The 22,610-nt window shown below is 37.7% G+C and overlaps 2 protein-coding genes across 2 annotated transcripts; both read left to right on the plus strand.

Annotated features, from left to right (window-relative positions):
- The first annotated feature begins 13,527 nt into the window (after nt 1–13,527).
- On the plus strand, nt 13,528–14,151 carry LOC145803866 (uncharacterized). The gene has a single exon (XM_082897246.1). It carries the CDS (start codon nt 13,528–13,530, stop codon nt 14,149–14,151), a length of 624 nt encoding a protein of 207 aa, XP_082753372.1.
- Nucleotides 14,152–14,178: 27 nt separating this feature from the next.
- Nucleotides 14,179–16,353, plus strand: LOC145803867 (uncharacterized). Its single transcript, XM_082897247.1, has one exon. It carries the CDS (start codon nt 14,179–14,181, stop codon nt 16,351–16,353), a length of 2,175 nt encoding a protein of 724 aa, XP_082753373.1.
- Nucleotides 16,354–22,610: the final 6,257 nt, after the last annotated feature.

Genomic DNA, 22,610 nt, shown 5'->3' on the forward strand with positions numbered 1-22,610 from the left:
ATACAGAGGGTACCACCAGATTGCTATGTACCCTCCAGATGAGGAGAAGACCGCGTTCATCACCCCGAAAGGCCTGTACTGTTACAGGGTAATGCCTTTTGGGCTAAAAAACGCAGGAGCAACCTATCAGAGGTTAGTGACAAAGATGTTTAAACACCTGATTGGCAAAACGGTAGAAGTTTACATCGATGATATGGTCGTAAAGACCAAGGAATCAAAAGGTCATCTTGCCGACCTAAAAGAGGTCTTTGACATACTCAAAAGATATCGGCTCCGACTCAACGCCTCAAAGTGCGCCTTCGGAGTTGGGTCAGGTAAATTTCTAGGATATCTGGTAACAAGAAAGGGCATTGAAGCCAGCCCAGACCAAATCAAGGCCATCCTGGAACTACAGAGTCCAACATCGGCAAAACAAGTTCAAGTGCTCATTGGAAGGGCCGCAGTCCTAAACCGATTCATCAGCAGAAGCTCAGACAAGTGCAGACCCTTCTTTAACCTGGTGAAAAAAGCCACAGACTTCCTATGGACGGAAGAATGTGAAGCTGCCTTAGCCGACCTAAAAAAGTACTTGACCACAACCCCGGTCCTTTCTAACCCAATCCCAGGGGAGGAATTGTTTTTGTACTTAGCAGTCTCTGAACACGCAGTCAGTGCAGTGCTAATCCGAGAGGAAAAAGGGGAACAGAAGGCTGTCTATTATGTAAGCAAGACTCTGGCTAACGCAGAAACAAGGTACCTACCACTGGAAAAATTAATGCTAGCCTTGGTAATGGCCTCAAAGAAATTGAGCCATTACTTTCAGGCACACAAGATTGTGGTCCTAACAGAGCACCCACTGAAGTCCTTATTACATCAAGGAGACTTAACAGGAAGGATAGCAAAATGGGCAGTAATACTAGGCCAGTTTGACCTAGAATTTAGACCAAGAACAGCAATAAAGGGCCAAGTTTTGGCCGACTTCATCGCAGAACTCACACCGGAAGCCATCACACCTCAGGCTCCGTCGAGCCAAGATAAGCATCGGCCCGACAAGGAAAAAGAATTCCAGTCAAAGACAAAAAAGCAAGAGAAAGAAAAGCTCAGACCATGCAGCATCTACATCGGCGATTCATTCAGACTATTCGTCGATGGAAGTTCAAACCGCCAGGGAGCAGGAGCAGGAGTACTGCTGATATCTCCAGATGGAGAAATTGTAGAACAGTCCATCCGTCTGGGGTTCAAAGCCTCCAATAACGAAGCAGAATATGAAGCATTAATTACAGGGCTAAAGCTAGCAGCAGCAGCAGAGGCAGACGAGGTAATTGTTTTTTGTGATTCACAATTGATTGTTAACCAGTCAACAGGAGAATTTGCAGCCAGAGACGAAAGAATGTCGGCATATGCAAAGGAAGTCATCCGACTGGCAGCCCTATTCCAGAACTGCAGATTACTCCAAGTAAGCCGAGATGACAACACCCACGCCGACACGTTAGCAAACTTGGCCAGCTCAATTCAAACTGGAAAAACAAGGACAATTACGATCGACTACATGTCGGCCCCGAGCATAGATAAACAGAGCATTGAACAAGAAGCAATGTGCGTGGGCCTTGGACCAAGTTGGATGGATGCAATCATTGCATTCCTAAAAGAGGGGAAGCTGCCAGAAGACCATAAAGAAGCACATAAAATTAGGCTGAAATCGGCCAGATTCAGTCTAACAGCGGAAGGCCATCTCTACAGGAGGTCCTTCACTGGACCACTTTTAAGGTGCGTACATCCTTTGCAGGTTGAAGATTTCCTTTACGAGATTCATGAAGGAATTTGTGGAAGCCATGCAGGGGGCAGATCGTTAGCCCACAGGGCCATTACCCAGGGGTATTGGTGGCCCTACATGCAAAAGGATGCCGAAGCTTATGTAAAGAAGTGTGAACAATGTCAAAAGTTTGCACCTTTGATACATCAGCCAGCTGCCGACCTAAACCCAGTATCCAGCCCCTGGCCGTTTGCCCAATGGGACATGGATCTGGTTGGACAACTTCCCCAGGCAACTGGGCAGAGAAAATACTTGCTGGTAGCAACAGACTACTTCATAAAATGGATGGAGGCAGAACCTCTTGCCAAAATCCGAGATGTGGATGTCAAGAATTTTATTTGGAGAAACATAATCACCAGATTTGGGATTCCAAGAGCTATAGTTGCCGACAACGGAACACAATTCGACAGCAAACTTATCAAAAACTTTTGTGCAAAATTCAAGATCAAGAATTATTTCTCAACACCAAGTTTTCCTCAAAGCAATGGGCAAGCAGAGGCATCCAACAAAGTAATCCTGGATTGTCACGCCCCCAAACCGCCCCTAGTAGTTTGGTGCCGTGATGGCCAGTAATCCGTGATTACCGAAGGCCAACTTCCAAAATTCACACACAATCAGAGTATAGATATAGGGGGCTCACAAGTGCGGAAGCAATAATCTAAAATACAAGTGGTCCATAAGAGCAGTGCATAAGTCAAATGAAATGGCATACATCTTTATATAGCTTTACAACTTGAATACATAAAGAAATGAAGTACAAAAATACACATCACATCTTAGCAAAAGAGCTTCTCAAGCCCACATGTTCAAATACAAAAGCTTCAAGATTGCCGACGTCCTCACGCCGACACAACATGCATACAAAACACACATCTTGCAACACACACACATCTCGGCGTAGCCGACTTCTTGCTTGTTACCTACATATATACATAGGGAGGGTGAGCTTGGATACTCAGTGAATGATATAAGTAATAAAGGGGTAAATGAATGATTTCCAAGGTCCTTGTCAAAACAATACATATATCATAGCTTGTTCAAAACATGGGATGAATCAAGTTCATCAATCAAATCTTGGTCTTTCAAATCTTGCTTGGGATGCTAAATAACATCTACATAATACATGGGGTGATGACATTTCGGACAAGACAAGGGAATAATCGACCCGGAATCGATTAGACAAATCCACCCGTTCATAGACCGTCGGTGGGGCCATCCGTTCATAGACCGTCGATGACAGAGATCTCTCAAACATGGTGCTACATGGGCTTAGAGTCCCCTAGCATGGGAGGACTTTCCAAGAATGTCATCAAAACAAAGTAATACTTGATATACAAAATAGGGATAATCATTCATGCTTGATCAAATACTTTTCAAAACAGTTAAAGCGAAGCTTTAACAAAACGTTATAACATAGCTTTATTAGAAATACCACTCACCTAGTTCTTGGGACGTCGGGATCAAGGCAAAGGTCCAAGTCCTACAAACACATGTCAAAGTCTATTGAATGCACTCTTAAAAACAAGCTTCACATGAATGCAAATGATCTAGGGGAAACATGCTGGAATCATCTAGGGAAAACATGCTGGAAACATCTAGGGAAAACATGCTGAAAACACCTAGGGAAAACATGCTGGAAACATCTAGGGAAAACATGCTGAAAATACCTAGGGAAAACATGCTGAAAACACCTAGGGAAAACATGTTGAAAACACCTAGGGAAAACATGCTGAAAATACCTAGGGAAAACATGCTGAAAACACCTAGGGAAAACATGCTGGAAACATCTAGGGAAAACATGCTGAAAATACCTAGGGAAAACATGCTGAAAACACCTAGGGAAAACATGCTGGGTACCAACCAGGTCCTGGAATGGATGCACAGAGATGATCTAGGCTAAAACGACCTAGCTGGGTGAACTCAGGAGGTCTTGGCCGAGGTCCCACACCTCTTGGCCGAGGTGTGGTTACCTAGGCTTCAGTATGCAGTTGCCTGCCGAGGTGTTACAAGGTGCCGGCATGGGTGTACCATGGTCGGCCTAGGTGTGCAGCGGTTAGCCTAGGTGTGCATGCAAGATAAACTAACGTGCAAGTGATCATGCAAGGTAGACCAAGGTGTGTGATCTAGGTAAGAGTGGTCTCGGTGATCACACCTAGGGAAATGAAGTCTGGAAATCTGGGTTTCCTCCTTGAAGAACATGAAGAACATGAGCATGAAGAACATGAAGAACATGAATGCTAAAATCATAACTTGTTATTACAAGATCTGGAATTTCATGACATGAGTTCGAAAACATGGACCTGGGTACCCATACTAGAAAATCATGTGGAAACAAACACAAAAACATGGATCTAGGCATGAGCCTTCGGATCAAAACATGACTTTTCTTGAAGAACACATGAAAACCATTTTCTCTTTCTAAAACCAAACTTCAAAGCAATGCATGGCTTACAAATCATATTCAATCATGCAATGCAATATCATAAACATATAGAACAACAAGAGCGGATCAAGAATCTAACCTTAGAACACGGATCTAACGGTTCGATCTCAAAGAATCAAGCTTGGAAATCCACTCTCTCTCAAGAACTCTCCTCCCTCTTCTAGAGCTTCTCTCTCTACTCTTCAAAACAAGATACAACAAATGAGGGGTTTCTCTCTCTGCCGGCTGACTTAACTCTCAGCTCGGACACGTGGCAACGGTTGGTTGGTTCTCTTCAAAAAGGTGATAGATTGACAAGACAAGGCCCTGACAAGGGGTATCTAGCAAGCTACTCGGAATGGCACTCCGGCAAGGGGTGACATCGGCTAACCACAAGACTTCGGCAACTAGGGTGACAATGACCTCGGCTAGGAAGGACAACACTTGACTAAGCTGTGCCACACCTCGGCCTAGATGTGCCACACCTCGGTCTAGGCCATTCCAGTCCCAAAACAAGATCACTAGGTGCAAGGATTAAGGATCTCGGATGCCTAGGTGATAACATCTCGGCCAATATGCCTAGGTGACGGTGGAGGTCAACCAAAGGGGTTCCAAGATGGTCCAAGGTGTAAGAGGTTCAAAGGTGTGACCTAGGCTTAACATGACCTAGGCTTGGCATGACCTAGGCTTAGCATGACCTAGGCTTAACATGACCTAGGCTTGGCATGACCTAGGCTTAACATGACCTAGGCTTAACCTGACCTAGGCTTGGCATGACCTAGGCTTAGCATGACCTAGGCTTGGCATGACCTAGGCTTAACATAGCAAGGAAGGAACAAAGCATGCATACAACACTTAGGGAAAACATGATAGCATCAAGACAAGACAAGAACCTTTACCTAGGCAAAACAAGTCCAAGTCTACAAATGCAAGCTTAACAAGACAAAATCATGCAAATGTACATGAACATGACTAAGACATGAATGTGGGTTATTACATGGATGGAATAAAGAAGAGGCTCCAGGCAGCAAAAGGAAAGTGGGTGGACGAATTGCCCAACGTACTTTGGGCATATCGGACTACGCCGAGAAGATCAACAGGAGAATCCCCATTCGCCATGGCATATGGCACAGAAGCAGTCATCCCATTGGAGATCGGCATCCCAGGGATCAGAACCCAGGGAGTAGAGAATGGCACCAATGACATACTCTTAGCCCGAGACCTGGATTTATTGGAAGAACGAAGAGAGAATGCTGCAATTCAGCTCGCAGTATACCAACAACAGCTTGCCAGAGCTTACAACAAGAGAGTCAATCCAAGAGATTTTCAAGTTGGCGACTTAGTCCTAAGAAAAGTCGTCGGGAACAAGAAGGATCCCAGGGAGGGCAAGCTTGGCCCAAACTGGGAAGGACCCTACAGAGTTACTTCAGTACTTGGCAATGGAGCATATCGGCTTGAGGACAATGAGGGCAAAGCATTGCCCAGACCTTGGAATACTTGTAATTTGAAATTTTTCTATCATTAGATAAACATCATTGTTTAGCCGATATTATCAATAAAGTCTTTTCAGAATCCTTTCAACATGTTCGATTGATAAAGTTATGCATGGATGTTTTCGAAGACATATCAAACTCAGGCAAAGTTAAGCCGATGTTATTCCTTAATCCACTTGTTGAAATTTGTAGCAATTTACAAGTTGGAATTAAGCTGATTCCTTATCTTCACTTGTTGAAATTTGTAGCAATTTACAAGTTGAAGTTAAGCCGATGTTATTCCTTAATCCACTTGTTGAAATTTGTAGCAAATTTGTAGCAATTTACAAGTTGAAGTTAAGCCGATGTTATTCCTTAATCCACTTGTTGAAATTTGTAGCAATTTACAAGTTGGAATTAAGCTGATTCCTTATCTTCACTTGTTGAAATTTGTAGCAATTTACAAGTTGAAGTTAAGCCGATGTTATTCCTTAATTCACTTGTTGAAATTTGTAGCAATTTACAAGTTGGAATTAAGCTGATTCCTTATCTTCACTTGTTGAAATTTGTAGCAATTTACAAGTTGAAGTTAAGCCGATGTTATTCCTTAATTCACTTGTTGAAATTTGTAGCAATTTACAAGTTGGAATTAAGCTGATTCCTTATCTTCCCTTGTTGAAATTTGTCGCAATTTACGAAACGAAGATAAACCGAAGTTATTGCTTAATATGTGGGTTGTTTAAACCCTAGGGAAGATGCTTAACACTTGTTGAAATTTGTAGCAATTTACAAGTTTATGTTAAGCCGACATATGATCAACCGCCGAGGTATACAGAAAGTTACAGGTTAAAATAAAGGCTAAGTATATTGTTCATTACTTGTTAAAATTTGTAGCAATTTACAAGTGGGTCAGATTAAGATTATCATTTAATACTTAATTGAGAAGAAGCTTGCAAAGTTTACATTCTATATGTTCTATACTTGTTGAAATCTATGAAAAGTTTGCAGGATAGTATCTTGCCGAAGTCAAAGTTTTATGGTTATACCCGAGGTATGAAACCCCGAGGAGATTGCACAAAGGAAGCAACATGAGGAAATATGCAAAAATTTCATAAGTACAAGACTATGCAGAAATAGTCAACAGAATATCACAAGATTGGAACATCCAGAAGAAGAACTGTTGCAGTTACATATAGAAGAAACCACGTCGGCCAAAAGAAAGAGTTTTGCATTACCCAGAAAGTAAAAAAGTACAAAGCGCAAAAAAAACAGAAAAAAAAAGAAGAAGGAAAAAAGTACAAAGGACAATTTTTTCAAGATTCTTCAGCATCAGCCACTGCAGGGACTGGGACCTCAGATGACTCTGGTGGTACCTCCTCGGCCACTTTCTCCGCTTCTATCTCGGCATCAATCTCAGCGATTGTTGACTCAACACTTCTTTCTACCAACAGAAGATTGGATGATAGTTGCCCAGTGGCAGTCTCCTTGGGTGCCCCCTCAGCCCCATCACCCTCCTCATCCAAAGTCAAGTCCATAACCTGCTCAGCAGGAGGAGGGGACTTGGCTTCGACAGCATTCTTGGGTTTTCTCACCAAGGCGTCACAATCATCTTTTTCTTCATCTTCATCAACGGCCTCGGCCTCAGACTCTGATTCACCTTCAGGAGGAGGAGGAGGAAACGGTAACGGAATAGCGTCGGCCTGACGCAATGGCGAGTCAGCAGGAAGGTCAAGCTTCTTTATCAAGGACATCCAACCAAGGGAAAATCCCCTGTTGCATGCCTGCCTGACTTGAAGCTTGTAGTCTTTTGCGACGTCGGCCATACCTTGAGCATAGGCCTTTTCGTCGGCCTCTTTGATTTCGGCCTCTTTTGTAGCCAGAGCTTGCTGGAGTTCTTTCTCCGCTTGGGCCTTCTGAACCTCGGCCTCTCTTTTCTCGGCCTCAGCAACTTTTCTAACGGCCTCAGCAGCTTCGGCTTTCTCAAGAGCTAAAGTTTGAACTTTGGTTGCAGCCTCGGCTTGATCCTCCAACTTTTTCATTTTTGCTTCAAGAGACTTGATCTCTCTCTTCATAGAAGATGCTTCCCTTTTCATATCAACCAACCTTTGACGATTTTCAAAGGATTGCATGGCAAATGAGTGGGCATGTTGAATGGCCTGCAGAAAAACAGAAATGTGAGACAGTACTCTCAGTGAAGAACAGAAGAAAAAAATCACAAGTACAAATAGAAATACTTACTTGAGCAGAATGTTGGAGCATAAGAGCATAATTTTCATACTCACTAAGCTTGCTATTTCGCTCCAAGTCATTTGGTAGAAGAAGAGCAGTGCTAAGGGCGACAGCAACATTAATGTCGTCAGCACTTTCACTAGCCATGATGGGCCTATCCTCCAGGGATAGATCAGGGGCCCAGGGGACGTCGGGCTTCTTCGAAGCCGAGGTCGTCGCAGACGATGACCTTGGCCTCTTTGTTTGTGTAGACCCTGAGGGTTGGCCCTCAGCAGACCTTTTGGTTGAAGTAGAGGCTAATTTTTTGCTTTCAGCTAGCTTCGAAATCGGCAGAGCATCCTCAGCCTCGGCATCTGTAGCCTTGGCCTTAGGCTGAGCCTTTTTTACCCTCTTTGGTTTGGGTGGAAGCATTGATTGCGTTGGTGCGGCTTCGGCGTCAGTTGGAAGGTCGGCGAGAAGATCTTGGACGACAGGCCTTGGACGAACCATTTCGGCCGTTTTTACAAGCTTTCTTCGGCGTTTACGTTCAGGAATTGGTATTAAGTAGGGGGCCGAAGTTGATGGAAGATCGGCTGGGTCAGATGTGGATTCTTGATCTGTTCGGGATGTAGAAGCAGTTAAGGTTGTGGCTGTAGGTGGAGAAAGGCTCTTTTTCCTTTTTCTTGGGACATCGGGTAAGGTGGATTTGTATGTAGGGATGAAGTTTAGTAATACTGGGGCTTTTCGTTTATGGATTGGGAGGCCAAGAAGTGTTTTCAGATCTGTTCCTGGGAAGAAGGATTGGCGAAAATTTTTCAGTGGCTGATGAAGATCTGCAAAGAAACAGACGTCAGAAACAAAGTATTAAAGTCTTAAATAAAAACAACTAAAGTGTTGACTCAGGGCTCTTACTCTTGCCCTCTGTAATTGTTCGAGGAAGAGGGTAGAGGTGGACATCTTCATCTGGGCCAAATTCCCAATTTCCAGAAGCAATGAGAAAATCATCTCCAGCCCCCTTGTTGGAGTCTGGGAGGTCGGCTATAATTTTGTACTGAGTGGATCTCGGCTTAAGGTAATAGACAAAACCCCTATCCTTCAGATCGAGAGGGCACATGGTATAACAATATTGAAGGTCGGCTAGGGTGATTCTAAGGTTTTCTTGCCTAGCTAAGGCAATAATACCGTTAATTACCCTATAGGAATTGATAGTAAGTTGCATAGGGTTCAGCTTATAGAAACGGAGAACTTGACGAAAAAGGGGATCAAGTGGAAGCCGAAGTCCACATTCGGTAAAAGCAACTATTGGAAAAGGCATTGTATGATCTGTGGGCACGATGGTATCATTATCCCCAGCCAATTTAAGATGAACGTCGGCTGGGATAGAGAATTCTTGCCTAAAGTATTCAAGTTTTGTCGGGGTATTTACCCTATGCCTCCACATACCCATTATGTTGGATTAAACTAAGAGGAATATGTTTCAGAAGATGGGCGTTTTCAGGTTTCCCTAAAGATTAAGGGTTCTATAGACAGATCCCAAATCAATGAAGTATGAAGATAAAAATCGAGGGCACAGATCTGGGGCAGATACAAAAAAGAGAAAACAAAGATGAAGTTTCAGATTCAAGAACAGAGGTATAGTTCTCAGAAACAATAGAGATACAGAAACAAATCAAGAACAGCGGCAAAGAGAATGATGAAAAATCATAAAAGTTCTAGGCATAGCCACAAATTCAAGATACAAATAAAATCAAGACTTCGAGCAAAGATCAGTAATGGCGACAGACAGACAAAAGCACATAAAAAGAATGGAAGAATTAAAGGAAAGGATCTTACCAGGACAAAGGAAGCCGAGGCAATGTTCGCCGAACCCAGAAACCGGTTGCAACAGCAAAGAAGGCTTTGCAAGAATGAGGGGTTAAAAGCAAATCCAGAAAAGAGATTGAGGCGATGGCAGATTCGAAGAAGAATGAGCTTTCAGAGAGAGAAAGAGCAAGAAGACGGAATGAAAAAGTGAAGAAAAGATAGAGGCAAAAGAAAAGTTTTGTCAAAAATGTGAAACGGCGGCAAAATCAGGGTAATCATTACGCCTAGGGTAACGCACGCGTCAGGTGGCGCAGACGAAATGAACAGACAGCTTCAGGCGCGTCACCGACACGCTCCAATAAAGATGAAACACGTAAAAGAAACAGTTAGATATGCATGACAGCTCATGCGCATGGGAGAATACGATCGAAGCCTTGTTCTCCGAAGAGAACACGTCGGCTGAAAGTAGATAATCTTGGCAAAATAGTTTTTGAGCCATTACTCAGAAAAGAAGTGACAAAATTTCGGAATAGGTTCCATCACCTCAGAATGCCGAGGTAATAGAACCTAGGGGGCAGTTGTGGGGATATGTTTTCTGAATACCAACACGTGGCATGGTGACGCCGACGTGTCAGCCGAGGTGCCACGTGCCTTGGCAGTTAGGCCGAGGTAATCTCGGAGAAGCCGAGGTCATCTCCAAAGATATCGGAATCCGAGATAAGGGGCAAGAGTCCTAAGGCACAAAGGGGATTGAACCAAGATAAGGATAAAACTCTCAAGGAGTTTATCTTTATCACTTAAAAGAGTCCAGAGTAAGCAGTGAACTAGAGTTCATAGAAGTCATACTTCTAGTAGGACTTGGATTGAGTATATTATAAAAGAGAGGCACCCCCGTGGGTCTAAGGTATGTAATTTATACTTTGAGTATTCAGTTTAGTACTTGATTATCTTTGAGAGATATACTGACTTGATCGTCGGAGTGTCCCCGGGTGGAAGAACCACCCCGGAGCTTTTTCTTTCTGTTTCAGGTTGCTTAAGCCATCTATTCTGCTTGTGCTCTCCAGCTGATCACTAGACGGGCAGTGTGGTCAGATTTTCACCCACACAGTGAGTATACGAGTTGCGTTGTAGTTAACAATCTCATAATATATTATTACTGCCTCTTACATAATTTTATACAATGTAGGCACATTTTAAAGATAGCCAGATTTCATCTACGTAAGTGTTAGTTTGCTAACAATCTTAGGAAAAATGAATCACGATTACCCTGACACATCAAATTTGAGACATGTACAACAACAAAATCATGAACGGCGTTGTTTATACCTACAACAGAGGAGGCAACGTTCAGCTTCAGAACCAAATGCTCAAACTGAACAACCACAAAGAGAATTCGAACATTTACGCCTTCAAAACTTAAGCACTGAACAACGCTCAGCAAGATTGGAGCAACGTCGTCTTGCTCAGCGCAGGCGAAGATTGTTGATTCGCGAACAAACTGCGAGCTCTAATGTGCAACAAAGAGAAATTGAAAGGGAAAGTTGGCGTAATTATGCTAGACAAAGGAGGGCTGCTTTGACTAATGAACAACGCGAACAACAACTAGCAAGGCGACGAACAAATTATCGACAAAGAAGGGAAATATCTGAAAATCTCGAACAAACTTCTCATCCAGATCAAGTACATAATATGACAAATGCACAAACAAGTAGGTGTATTCAAATGTTATAAACATTAATTTTTTGGTAAGCTTTTACACTTCTAAGTTTGACATTAATATTCAATTAATTTATTACTTATAATTTTAACTGTTATGATGCATGTTAAACTTTTTCGATGCAATCCCAAGAAGAAATAGAACAGGATGGCGTAGGCCACGAGCAACAGTTTTGCCAACCATTCACGAAGAAGGCAATTAGGTTGCGACTAATGTTTTTAGACGGGAAAGTAGAATGAGTCTACTCTCACGTATCAACTTACCCCGATATGCACCTACTCATTCGACTTATGAGCATGGAAGCACAAGTGGCAACAGACAAGATGATCCTCGCGAAGTTCAGATGGAAGGTAAAAATAAATTATTTAGTTTAAGTACTTTTACAAAACAAACAACCTTTACAATAAATTTAAAAAAGATGAACAAGCAAATATGATACGCAGTACAATTACATTTAATATTGAACATGTAGCTCAAACACTTTCAAATAAATACTATTGTGTTACTAATAAACCAGTACATCATACATGTATTGTCATAGGAAATATCCCTCATGTCGACCACAATCAGGATGCTTTGAGTGATGAAGACATTCCAGATAATCGATCATTTATCTATAGGAGATATCACAATTGTGCAAGAAATTTTCATGAAAGTGAAAGGTTCCAAACAATGCAGTTCCCTGCTCCAACTACATGTAGACATTGCAACGCAAGATTGTTCCACCGTGAAACATCTACCATGTGTTGTAATAATGGAACAATTGTTTTGCCACCAGTAACAGCTCCAAATGAGATGATTGATATTTTCTCTGACCAAACAGTCGAGGGTCGTCATTTCAGACAACATATTCGAGCCTACAATCATGTTTTCTCATTCACTTCAATGGGTGTTCATGTTGATGAAAACTTAGCAACAAGAACTCGAGGTGTGTACACGTTTCGTGCACAAGGAGCCATATATCATAAGATTGGGAGTCTCTTACCAAATTCTAGCGAGAGACCGAGATATTTGCAACTATATGTTTATGATACTGATCATGAGAATGAGAATCGAATGTCTGAAAATGAAGAATTGCACTTGGATTTGCTTGACAAGATAAAGAATATTTTAAATGCTTATAATTCATTTGTACACACATTTCGCCAATTGGCTTAGCGTCCAGACATACATGAATGCAGACTTCAAATCAAAGAGCAACCACATAATAGGCCCCAATACAACCTTCCTACTGCTCCTGAAGTTGCTGCCGTTTTAGTAGGTGGCGAAGAAGCTGGAAATTTAAAACCAAGAGATGTCATTGTCCAATCAACCAGTGGTCACCTCCTAAATATTTCTGATATTGTCGGATACTATGATCCATTACAGTATCCTCTGTTGTTACCCTATGGTTCATATGGATGGGATGCAAATACCAGAAGTAATGATGGCAGAAAAATAACATGTTGTGATTTCTATTCTTATATGCTACAAGTAACGATGTATACATAATATTAAAAAATTACTTTGTCAAAGTTATTTAATCTATAATTATTTCGTATAAATTCTTTACTTTTAATTATTTATAAGTATTCAAATACTGTCAATTCAGATTCGCCCTGGTGATCAATCTATTTTTCTTCGAAGAGGTCACCTTTTACAGCAGTACGTCGTAGATAATTACATGAAGATTGAGTCCAACAAATTAAGATGGATACGTACTCATCAGAATCACATTTGAGCAGATTTTTATCAAGGTCTTCTAGCTGCAGTACATGCTGGTGAAAATTATGGAGATACAAATTGTCACATACGATATTACAATTACATGTGCGCATGTTTGTTTATATTCATACATATATATAACTATATTTCTCTTTTGTGAAATATTTGTTTAGGTAATGTTGGTCGTAGAACAATATTACCATCGTCATTTGTTGGTAGCCCACGAGACATGTATCAGAGATATCAAGATGCAATGGCTCTGGTCCAAAAGTATGGAAAACCTGATCTTTTCCTTACAATGACCTGCAATCCAAATTGGCCTGAAATTAAAGCTGAGTTGCTACCTAGATAGTCACCGCATGATCGTCCTGATTTGCTAACAAGAATATTTCATTCGAAATTTGATGAGATGAAGACTGACATTCTTATAAAACATGTACTCGGGAAGGTTCTAGCATATGCATATGTTATTGAGTACCAAAAAAGAGGCTTACTACATGCCCACATGGTCATTATTTTGGATGAAAATGATAAGTTACGCACTCCTGACGATTATGATAACATTGTCAGAGCTGAAATTCCAGACAAGAGATTAGAGCCTAGATTATACAGTGTAGTTCTCAAACACATGATACATGGCCCATGTGGAATGTACAATGAACGGTCTCCGTGTATGACAAATGGCCGGTGCAAAAGACGTTTCCCAAAGCCATTTTCTTCCATTACTACACTTGGAAACGATTCATATCCTATTTATCGAAGAAGAGAAGGGGAGTCAGTTCCTTTGGAGAGTAACCCAAGCGTCTTGGTGGATAATAGTTGGGTTATTCCGTACAACCCATGGTTGCTCTTGAAATATGATTGTCATATCAATCTTGAAATTTGCAGTAGTGTTACAAGTGTGAAGTATTTATACAAATATGTTTATAAAGGCCCTGGCCGTGTTGCACTAGAAGTTCGTCAAGGTCCTAATTATGATGAAGTACAACAGTTCATAGATGGAAGATGGGTTTGTGCTCCAGAAACATTGTGAAAAATATTCAAATTCCCAATGACCAAAATGACTCCTAACGTAGAACACCTCCAAATACACTTACCAAATAAGCAGCAAGTGAGGTTTTATACGTTCCAAGACATCACAAATGTTTTAGGCGATGAGTATTACTCCAGAACAATGCTTACCCAATTCTTTCAATTAAATGTTGATGATGAAACTGCAAATCGGTACTTATATCGAGAGATCCCGCAACATTATAGATGGTGCAACAGTGCAAAGATGTGGCAGTTGAGATTGAACCATCCAAGAGTAATTGGTAGAATTTACACAGTTTCGCCATCAGAAGGGGAGAGATTTTACTTGAGAATTTTACTCAATCATATCCGAGGACCAAAATCATTCGATCATTTGTTAATGGTTAATGGAATTGCGTACCCAACTTTTAAACAAGCAGCTGAACATCATGGTTTGTTAGAGCATGATGATAGCATACGACAATGTTTGTTAGAAGCTACAACCATGCACATGCCATCAACTTTAAGGAGATTGTTCGTTACAGTTTTGGTTTACTGTGTGCCAACAGGGGTGCGAATTTTGTGGGATGAAATTTATCCTTACTTGATTAAAGATTACATATCTTCAAACAATATGAATAATATGTATATCCTTAACAAAACCCTGCAAGATATAAATCGTCTCCTGCAACAGCATAATAAGAACATATCAGAATACGATTTGCCTGAGATGACAATGAATTTGGATGATAATTCAACAGTTCCAAAGGTCATACAAGAAGAGCTTTCCATTGTTACTCCTCGAGAAGACTTAAATTCTATTGCCACATTAAATAGTGATCAACACTTAGCATTTAATTCAATCATGGAGGCTGTGGAATGCAATACTGGTGCAATCTTCTTTGCGGATGGCCCAGGAGGAACTGGAAAGACATATTCATATCGTGCACTATTGGCCTCAGTGAGAAGTCAAGGTCGAATTGCCATTGCAACAGTAACTTCTGGAATTGCAGCTACACTTTTACCTGGTGGAAGGACAGCCTATTCAAGATTCAAGATCCCATTAAATCCAGAGGCTTCGTCCGTGTGTTCCATTACTAAACAATCAGATTTGGTAGAACTGATTAGACGTGCACCAGTCATCATTTGGGATGAAGCTACAATGACAAATCGTTATGCTTTTGAAGCTTTGAATCGAACACTCATAGGCATCACTGGTGTTGATTATCCATTTGGTGGCAAAATTATGGTGTTTGGTGGTGATTTTCGACAAGTACTTCCTGTTGTTCCTAAAGGTACAAAAGCTGAAACTATTGCTGCATCGATAGTCAAATCACCTTTCTGGAGTCACATTCAAATAATTCGTTTAAAGCAAAACATGCGCTCTATAAATGACCAACGGTTTGGTGAATTTCTTTTATTCGTTGGAGATGGTGTGCAACCTACCATTATAGATGAAATGATCAAAATACCAACATCGATGGCAATATCATGGAATTGCGAAGAATCAATTGTTCGACTATTAGAAGAAATTTATCCTAATATCAGAAACCATTCTTCTGACGCCGAGTATATGGTTAGTAGGGGCATAATAACTCCTCGCAATGAAGATGTCGACAAGCTCAATGAGAAAATCATTCAGAGATTTCCGGGAGAATCAAGAGTGTACCACTCATTTGATAAAGTTGAAAATGATACCCAAAATTTGTATCAACAAGAGTTTTTAAATTCCATTTCACCAGGAGGAATGCCCCCACATGCATTGCATTTGAAAGTTGGAGCCCCAATTATGCTTTTGAGGAATCTTGACCCTTCTTCTGGTTTGTGCAATGGCACAAGGCTACTATGTCGAGTTTTGAACGATAATTTCATAGATTCAGAGATTTTAACAGGACATTTCAAAGGCACGAGAGTTTTCCCGCATCACATTCCATTAAAGGCTCCGGAAAACTTAAAACTTCCATTTGAAATGACTCGCACACAATTTCCAGTTCGCCTTAGTTTTGCTTTGACGATAAATAAATCACAAGGTCAAACAATTCCACATGTGGGAATTTACCTTCCGGATCACGTGTTTAGTCATGGACAACTATATGTTGCTTTATCTCGAGGGGTGTCGGATCAGACAACGAAAGTCTTGGTTAAAAAGGGTTCAGTTAATAATGAAGAAGGAGTGTATACCCGCAATGTAGTCTATAAAGACGTTTTGTTACCAAATTATTGATACAGGAGGTATGTACCAAATATGTTCTTATTGAGCTTATATTATGTCATTTTTTAAATCTACATTTAATATACTTATAATATATCTTCGTATAATTATTAATTGAAGGAATACTTGAAAAAATAAAGCTACTTCAGCTTTAGGAGAATTATCAAGAGGAGTCAAATATGGTTGCAGCTGAAAAAGTTACAAATCAAGTATTGGCTTCACTTATATTCAAAAAATAATGTTTGTAAAATTTTGGCTATTTAATCTGACAATATGCGCATATATTTTGAGTTTGACTATACCTTTTAAATTAATGTAGGTCAAACAGTTCTCCATTTACAGTCTTGGATGGAAGGTCCCTATTAAAGTTGATAAAAAGCAATTGGGAAAATTAATTGTGCGAGAGCTTTTAAGGCAACGACAACATTGGTATGATAATGTGTTTGCGGCATTTTATATGAATAATTTCAATATGTTACATTTGCTAATAGTTATTGTAATCTTTTTGCAGAAACCCTATCATATCTGATAGAGCAAGTATATGCAGCAAAGACAATATGGACATATATGTGGTAGCTGCATCAAGTATTATGAAATTTACTACTATGGTCCATATATTCATATTTGTGAATTTACAAATTAATTTTAGATTTTATAAATTTGTCAAACAATCAACTTATAAGGAAGTGAGATATTTTTCCATAGTTTTATAGGCAACGAATGATACAAAAATTGAAAGCTTACAAATATATGTGCAACATTGTTACAAGGTAATCTACTTATAGGTTTGTATGTATAACTAAAGTTACGTACTTCATTTTCGGTCAATTCCATGTTATGTTTTGTAGTTTAATGTTGTCATAGATCTATGGCAAAAATTGCATCAAAACAATTTGAAGAGATCATTGAACGTGACATTTGATATGAACGCACTACAAGAAAACACACCTTTGGCGACTAAATTTTTAGTCACCAAAAGTCCCTTTTTAGTCGCCAAATGTCGAATTTTCACTTTCCCCGACTAAATATTTTAGTCGCCGGTTTTGTCGCGAATACATGGTCGCGAATACCTTTGGCGACTAAAAAACTGTTAGTCGGCAATATATAGGTCTTCAGCGACCAAAGAATTTGTCGTCAATAGTCAATTCCATTTTTGGAAATTATACATTTAGCGACTAAACTTTTAGTCGCCAATAGTGAATTTTGTTTTTATTTATACATTTGCCGACTAAACTTTTCGTCGCCAATGGCCAATCTTTTGGCGACCAGAGACTTTAGTCGCCAAAAGCATTTTTCAGGGAAAAAAAAATTGCCTATTATTTATATACTATATTGACCGGTATTAATACAAAACTATATATATAAAAATAATTATTTTTATTTAATACATTTTATGTAAAAAATAAATTATTTACTAAAAAAAATAGGATAGCACTTTTGGCGACTAAATCTGAATTTTAGTCGCAAATTCTATATTTTTTGGCTACTAATTTCTGTTTTGTCGCTAAAAGAATTAAATCCCGCCTAAGGATAGCACTTTTGGCGACTAAACTAAATTTTAGTCGCCAAAACCTCTACTTTGGGCAACTAAACTGCATTTTAGTCGGCAATTCTTGACTTTTAACTACTAAATTTTTTTTAGTAGCCAAAAAGCTTCACTTTTGGCTACAAAATTGATTTTTGTCGGTAAAACACGTATAATCGGCGACCAAACTATTTTTTAGTCGCCAAAACGTATACTTTTGGCTACTAAATCTTTTTCGTCGCCAAAAACCTTCACTTTTGGCTACTAAAATTTTTTTAGTCGCTAAAACCCCTACATTCGGCGACTAAACTGACTTTTAGTCACTAAAACCCCTACATTTGGCTACTAAACTGTTTTAGTCGCCAAAAGACTAATTGAATTTTAGTCGCCAATTCTGCTACTTTCAGCGACGAAAAATTCATTTTTAGTCGCGAAATCTGCTTTTTCTTGTAGTGACGATGTCAATCTATGTCAATATGTAAGTTTTTAATTTTTAGATTTTGTTTATAAAAAATTAACACAATAATTACCTTCTGTGTCTTTATACATAATAAGCCAATTATAAAACCAAATTTATGTATAATTATGCCTCATTGCAAGAACGTAAAATTTAATTTTAATCAATGTATACTATTACCAATCTTATGATAAATATATCTTATATATTTTTCTTTTTCTTTTTTTACAAGATTTGCAAGATCTCCGGTCTTATGTTACTAAATTTAGATTTTATATGAATTTTTATTGTACAATTTTTTAGTAAAGATTAGTAAATATTTCAATTTTTAAAAGACGTGTACATATTGTAATGTGCATATATTTTATTTATCAAATATGTTAATATCAAATGTTACATTGTACATAATTATTCATATGGTTTATATGTATATTATTAGAAAAAATTGAATCAAAATCATATTATAATTTTAAATGAGTTTGCACACGCATCGCGTGTGCCCGACCGCTAGTACTATTATAATAAAGTGAACACCCCTTATGGTGTCTTGAAGCCTTTGTTTCTTATACTGCCACGTGTCTATTTTTTTATTTGAAATAAAAAAAAAATTAGATAGATGAGAGGATTTGAACCTTAGATTTATGTTAAATGAATAAGACTCTTACCACTTAACTAGCATACAACATATGATAAATGTTTTATTTTATTTCCCCTATTTGTCTATGTTTTGATTTAGCTTTTCCTGTTTTTGTAAAACAAAATTGCGTTTTTTGTTTGCAGGAGGATCATAGGCCCGCAGTTGTAGAAGACGATGACTCCTATTATGTTGAGGATTTAGATGATGATTATCGTGATGGTATAACTCTGAATTTAAATTGAATTGATTTTTTTGGATGATTTGGATGACCTGAGTGAGTGAATTGTGTGTGTATAATAGTATAGATGATTAAAGGTGATAGGGAAGGAAAAAAAAAGAGATTTTAGCAAGCTAGAACTTAAACCAGATCAACTATACATTTTTAAATCTCCCTCTTATTATCAATTTTGATATACATACATACACGCATATATATATATATATATATATGTATATTGGTTAACAAAGATCAAAGAAGCAAAAATAGACAAACCCATAAATCAAAAACAGAGTTTTTCAGACATATTTTTCTGGATTCACGAATTAAAAACATTGAAATGGGGGGTTTTTGCATGAGCAAGCAAGTCTTTTCTTTTTTTTTTTTTACTGTATCAAACGAAGTCCTTTATTGCATAGACTCACTGGAAGAACATTTTTAACATTACTGTCATTCTTTTTAAGGAACTTTTTCTTTAAGCATGTGGACCTCTCTATCTATGCTTTTGGCCACCAGGTTTTTGATGAAATGCTGGAACCATTGCAAACTAACAACACTTAGCTAATAAACTTCTAAAAATACGCACCAACTATATAAGTTATTTCCAGCAACTTTGATTGATCCCTACTTACTAAGAGAAAAAAAAAAAAAAAAACAACAACAACAACAACAACTTAGGCCTTTTAATTATTCCTTTTTCATGTTCGGATTGGTATTAATGTTTGAAATAATTTTTTTTATTTTTTTTATTTTGATATTGTTTGTGCTCCAATTGATTACTTTAACAAGGTTTCAAATGACTGTTCTCATTAAGGAAAAAAGTTGGTAATTGAATTCTTCTTTGTATGTTCTATCATGTTTTCATTATTCTTGACCGTAAGCAAAATGCTTATCGACACTTCAGAATTTGATGTTCAATGTTCTCTTTTAAATCTTGATGCTTTTGTTTTTGTGTTTTATTTTGTCTCAATTGCAAAAAATACGCATGTGTAATTGTGGGTGTATTAAAAGAATGTAGTGTAAAAAAAATGTAGTGTAAAGAATGTGTGTGTAAAAAATGTAGTGTTCTTCAGTATTCTTAAATTTTACATAATTGTAAGTGTTTTGAGCGTCTTAAATATGTATTTTTTGGTGTATTACTGTTAATTATACTTTTCATAGAAAATAAAAAGATCCATCATGTTATATCAAGTTCCTTCTGAAAAAAAAAAAAAAAAAAAAAAAACTTGTATTGTAAGTTTATATTCATTCTTTTATATATATATTTAAAAAACTGTGAAGTATAAAATGTGTTAATTATACTTTTCATAGAAAATAAAAAGATTCCTTCTGAAAAAAGAAAAAAAAAAACTTATATTGTAAGTTTGTATTCATTTTTATATATATATATATTTAAAAAATTGTGAAGCATAAAATGTGTGTAATTGTTTAGACTTAGACTTAAAAAGTTTGAGATTTTTTTTCCATTTGATTTGAACTATGTTAATCTATGTCAAAATGTAATTTTTAAATTTTTTAGTTTCATTTATAAAAAACTTTAATAATATTTACATTTTGTGCCTTTATATATAATACGCCAATTAGAAAGTCAAAATTATTATTGTACTCTATTAGTCAAAGTACGCATGTGTACAATTGTGGCTCATTTTAACAACGTAAAATTCTAATTTAATCAATGTACATTGTATGTAAATTAATTTTTACATGTATCTTATATATTTTTTGCAAGATTTGTAAGATCTTCAGTCTTATCTTACCAAATTGAGATTTTATATGAATTTTTGTTGTAGGGTTTTTTTTAGTTACGAATAGTAAATATTATATTTTTTTTAAAAAAAATTGAACAAATTTTAACATACATATATTATATTTATTAAATATCTTAATATCAAATGTTACATTACACATAATGATACATGTGATTTATATGTATATATAAAAGAAAATTTAATGTGAATTTCACGTTACAATTCCAAACAAATTTGCACACGCATTGCGTGTGCCCGGCTACTAGTTAAATTAAAAGAGAAGTTCTATAGAGCAGTTATTAAACCAGCGATGTTATATGTATTTGTGACGACCACCTCCTTGATTAATTAAGTTAATCATATGATTTACATTGATTATGTGTTTATGTGTTCATATGTGCCATGTGTGATATGAATTGTGTTATTGTGAACACATATGGTTAGAATATGAATTGAACCTGTCTGAGTCAGTAATTTATACTAGATAAAATTAAATAATTGGATAGGTAATTAGAGCCTAATCCACATTGGTACAATTAAATTTAATCTAGTTTAGATTAAATTATGATGGGAATTGATTTAGTTTAAGCGAGTTTGATATAATTTAACTTAACCTTATGATTAATCAAGACTTAAACATAATTAGTGGGTAATTAAGCTACCTAAACCTATTCAACAAATTAAGTAGGAAAATGAAGCTTAGTGGAATTTATTGGAGACACAGAGTTACATACACCTTGAGAGAGTTAGAGAGAGAGAGGGAAAGAGTTCAAGAAAAAGAAAATAAAGGGAAAGAAGAGGAATAAAGGAGATTAAGCAAAAACTTTAACAATCCAACCAATAAAGGTAAGATTTCCCCTCTAAATTCAAGAATTGAGATGTTATACTCATAATCCTCTAGATTTTGAGTTGAATTAGGATGAAATCATGTACAATTGAAGAAGTTTATAGTGAATGAAACTATAATGAACCTACATGACCATCTAAGACAAGAATTCAAGAAATGAACTCATAATCTTCACATGAATGGCATATTTTCATGGAAACCTTCTTCATACATTTACCTTCTTGCATGATTCATAAAAATTGAGGAGGAAACTCCATAAATTTTGAAGATTGGAACTCAAAACTTGCTTGTTTTATGAATATACATTTCACTTCAAGAGTTTGAAATTTGAAGTTATGATTGTTGTTCAAACTGAGAATGTTATATTCAAGATGTTTTTGAAGAGTTTTGAGTCTTAAAATGCATAAAATTGAAGTTGAGATTGCAAAGTATTAAGCTCCAAATTAAAGCAAATTTTCGAGCAGGATTTTACCCAGAACCACACGTGTGGCTATGAGAAACAGGACAAAATGAGGCTTGCACACTGTTTTTATTGCATGTGCGGTGGTGGTTCTGTACGTGCAGTTTTCAGGCTAGTCCCAGTTTCGTTTTCTCTTCGTTTTTCTGATTTCCGGATCTCCATTTGCATGGTTTTCAAGTATATTTCAAATTCATATGCATATCCTGAACACAAAAGAAATTAAAGAACAAATAGAAACAACCGAACGAACAAGCAACGAATGAATTGAACTTGTATTGAGATGTTGTGCTTGAATATGTTTATATAAGTGAGATGCCGTATTGTGATTAAGTGATTTAAGGAGCCAATTGTGAGTAACAACCTTATAAAGTTATGTTC

This window comes from Camellia sinensis, chromosome 12 (genome assembly GCF_055761805.1).
Source record: "Camellia sinensis isolate YWXY chromosome 12, ASM5576180v1, whole genome shotgun sequence".
Lineage (NCBI taxonomy): Eukaryota > Viridiplantae > Streptophyta > Magnoliopsida > Ericales > Theaceae > Camellia > Camellia sinensis.

Coding starts and splice junctions, on each gene's coding strand:
- LOC145803866 (XM_082897246.1), top strand. CDS start 13,528: ATGAAGACTGACATTCTTATAAAACATGTACTCGGGAAGGTTCTAGCA.
- LOC145803867 (XM_082897247.1), top strand. CDS start 14,179: ATGACTCCTAACGTAGAACACCTCCAAATACACTTACCAAATAAGCAG.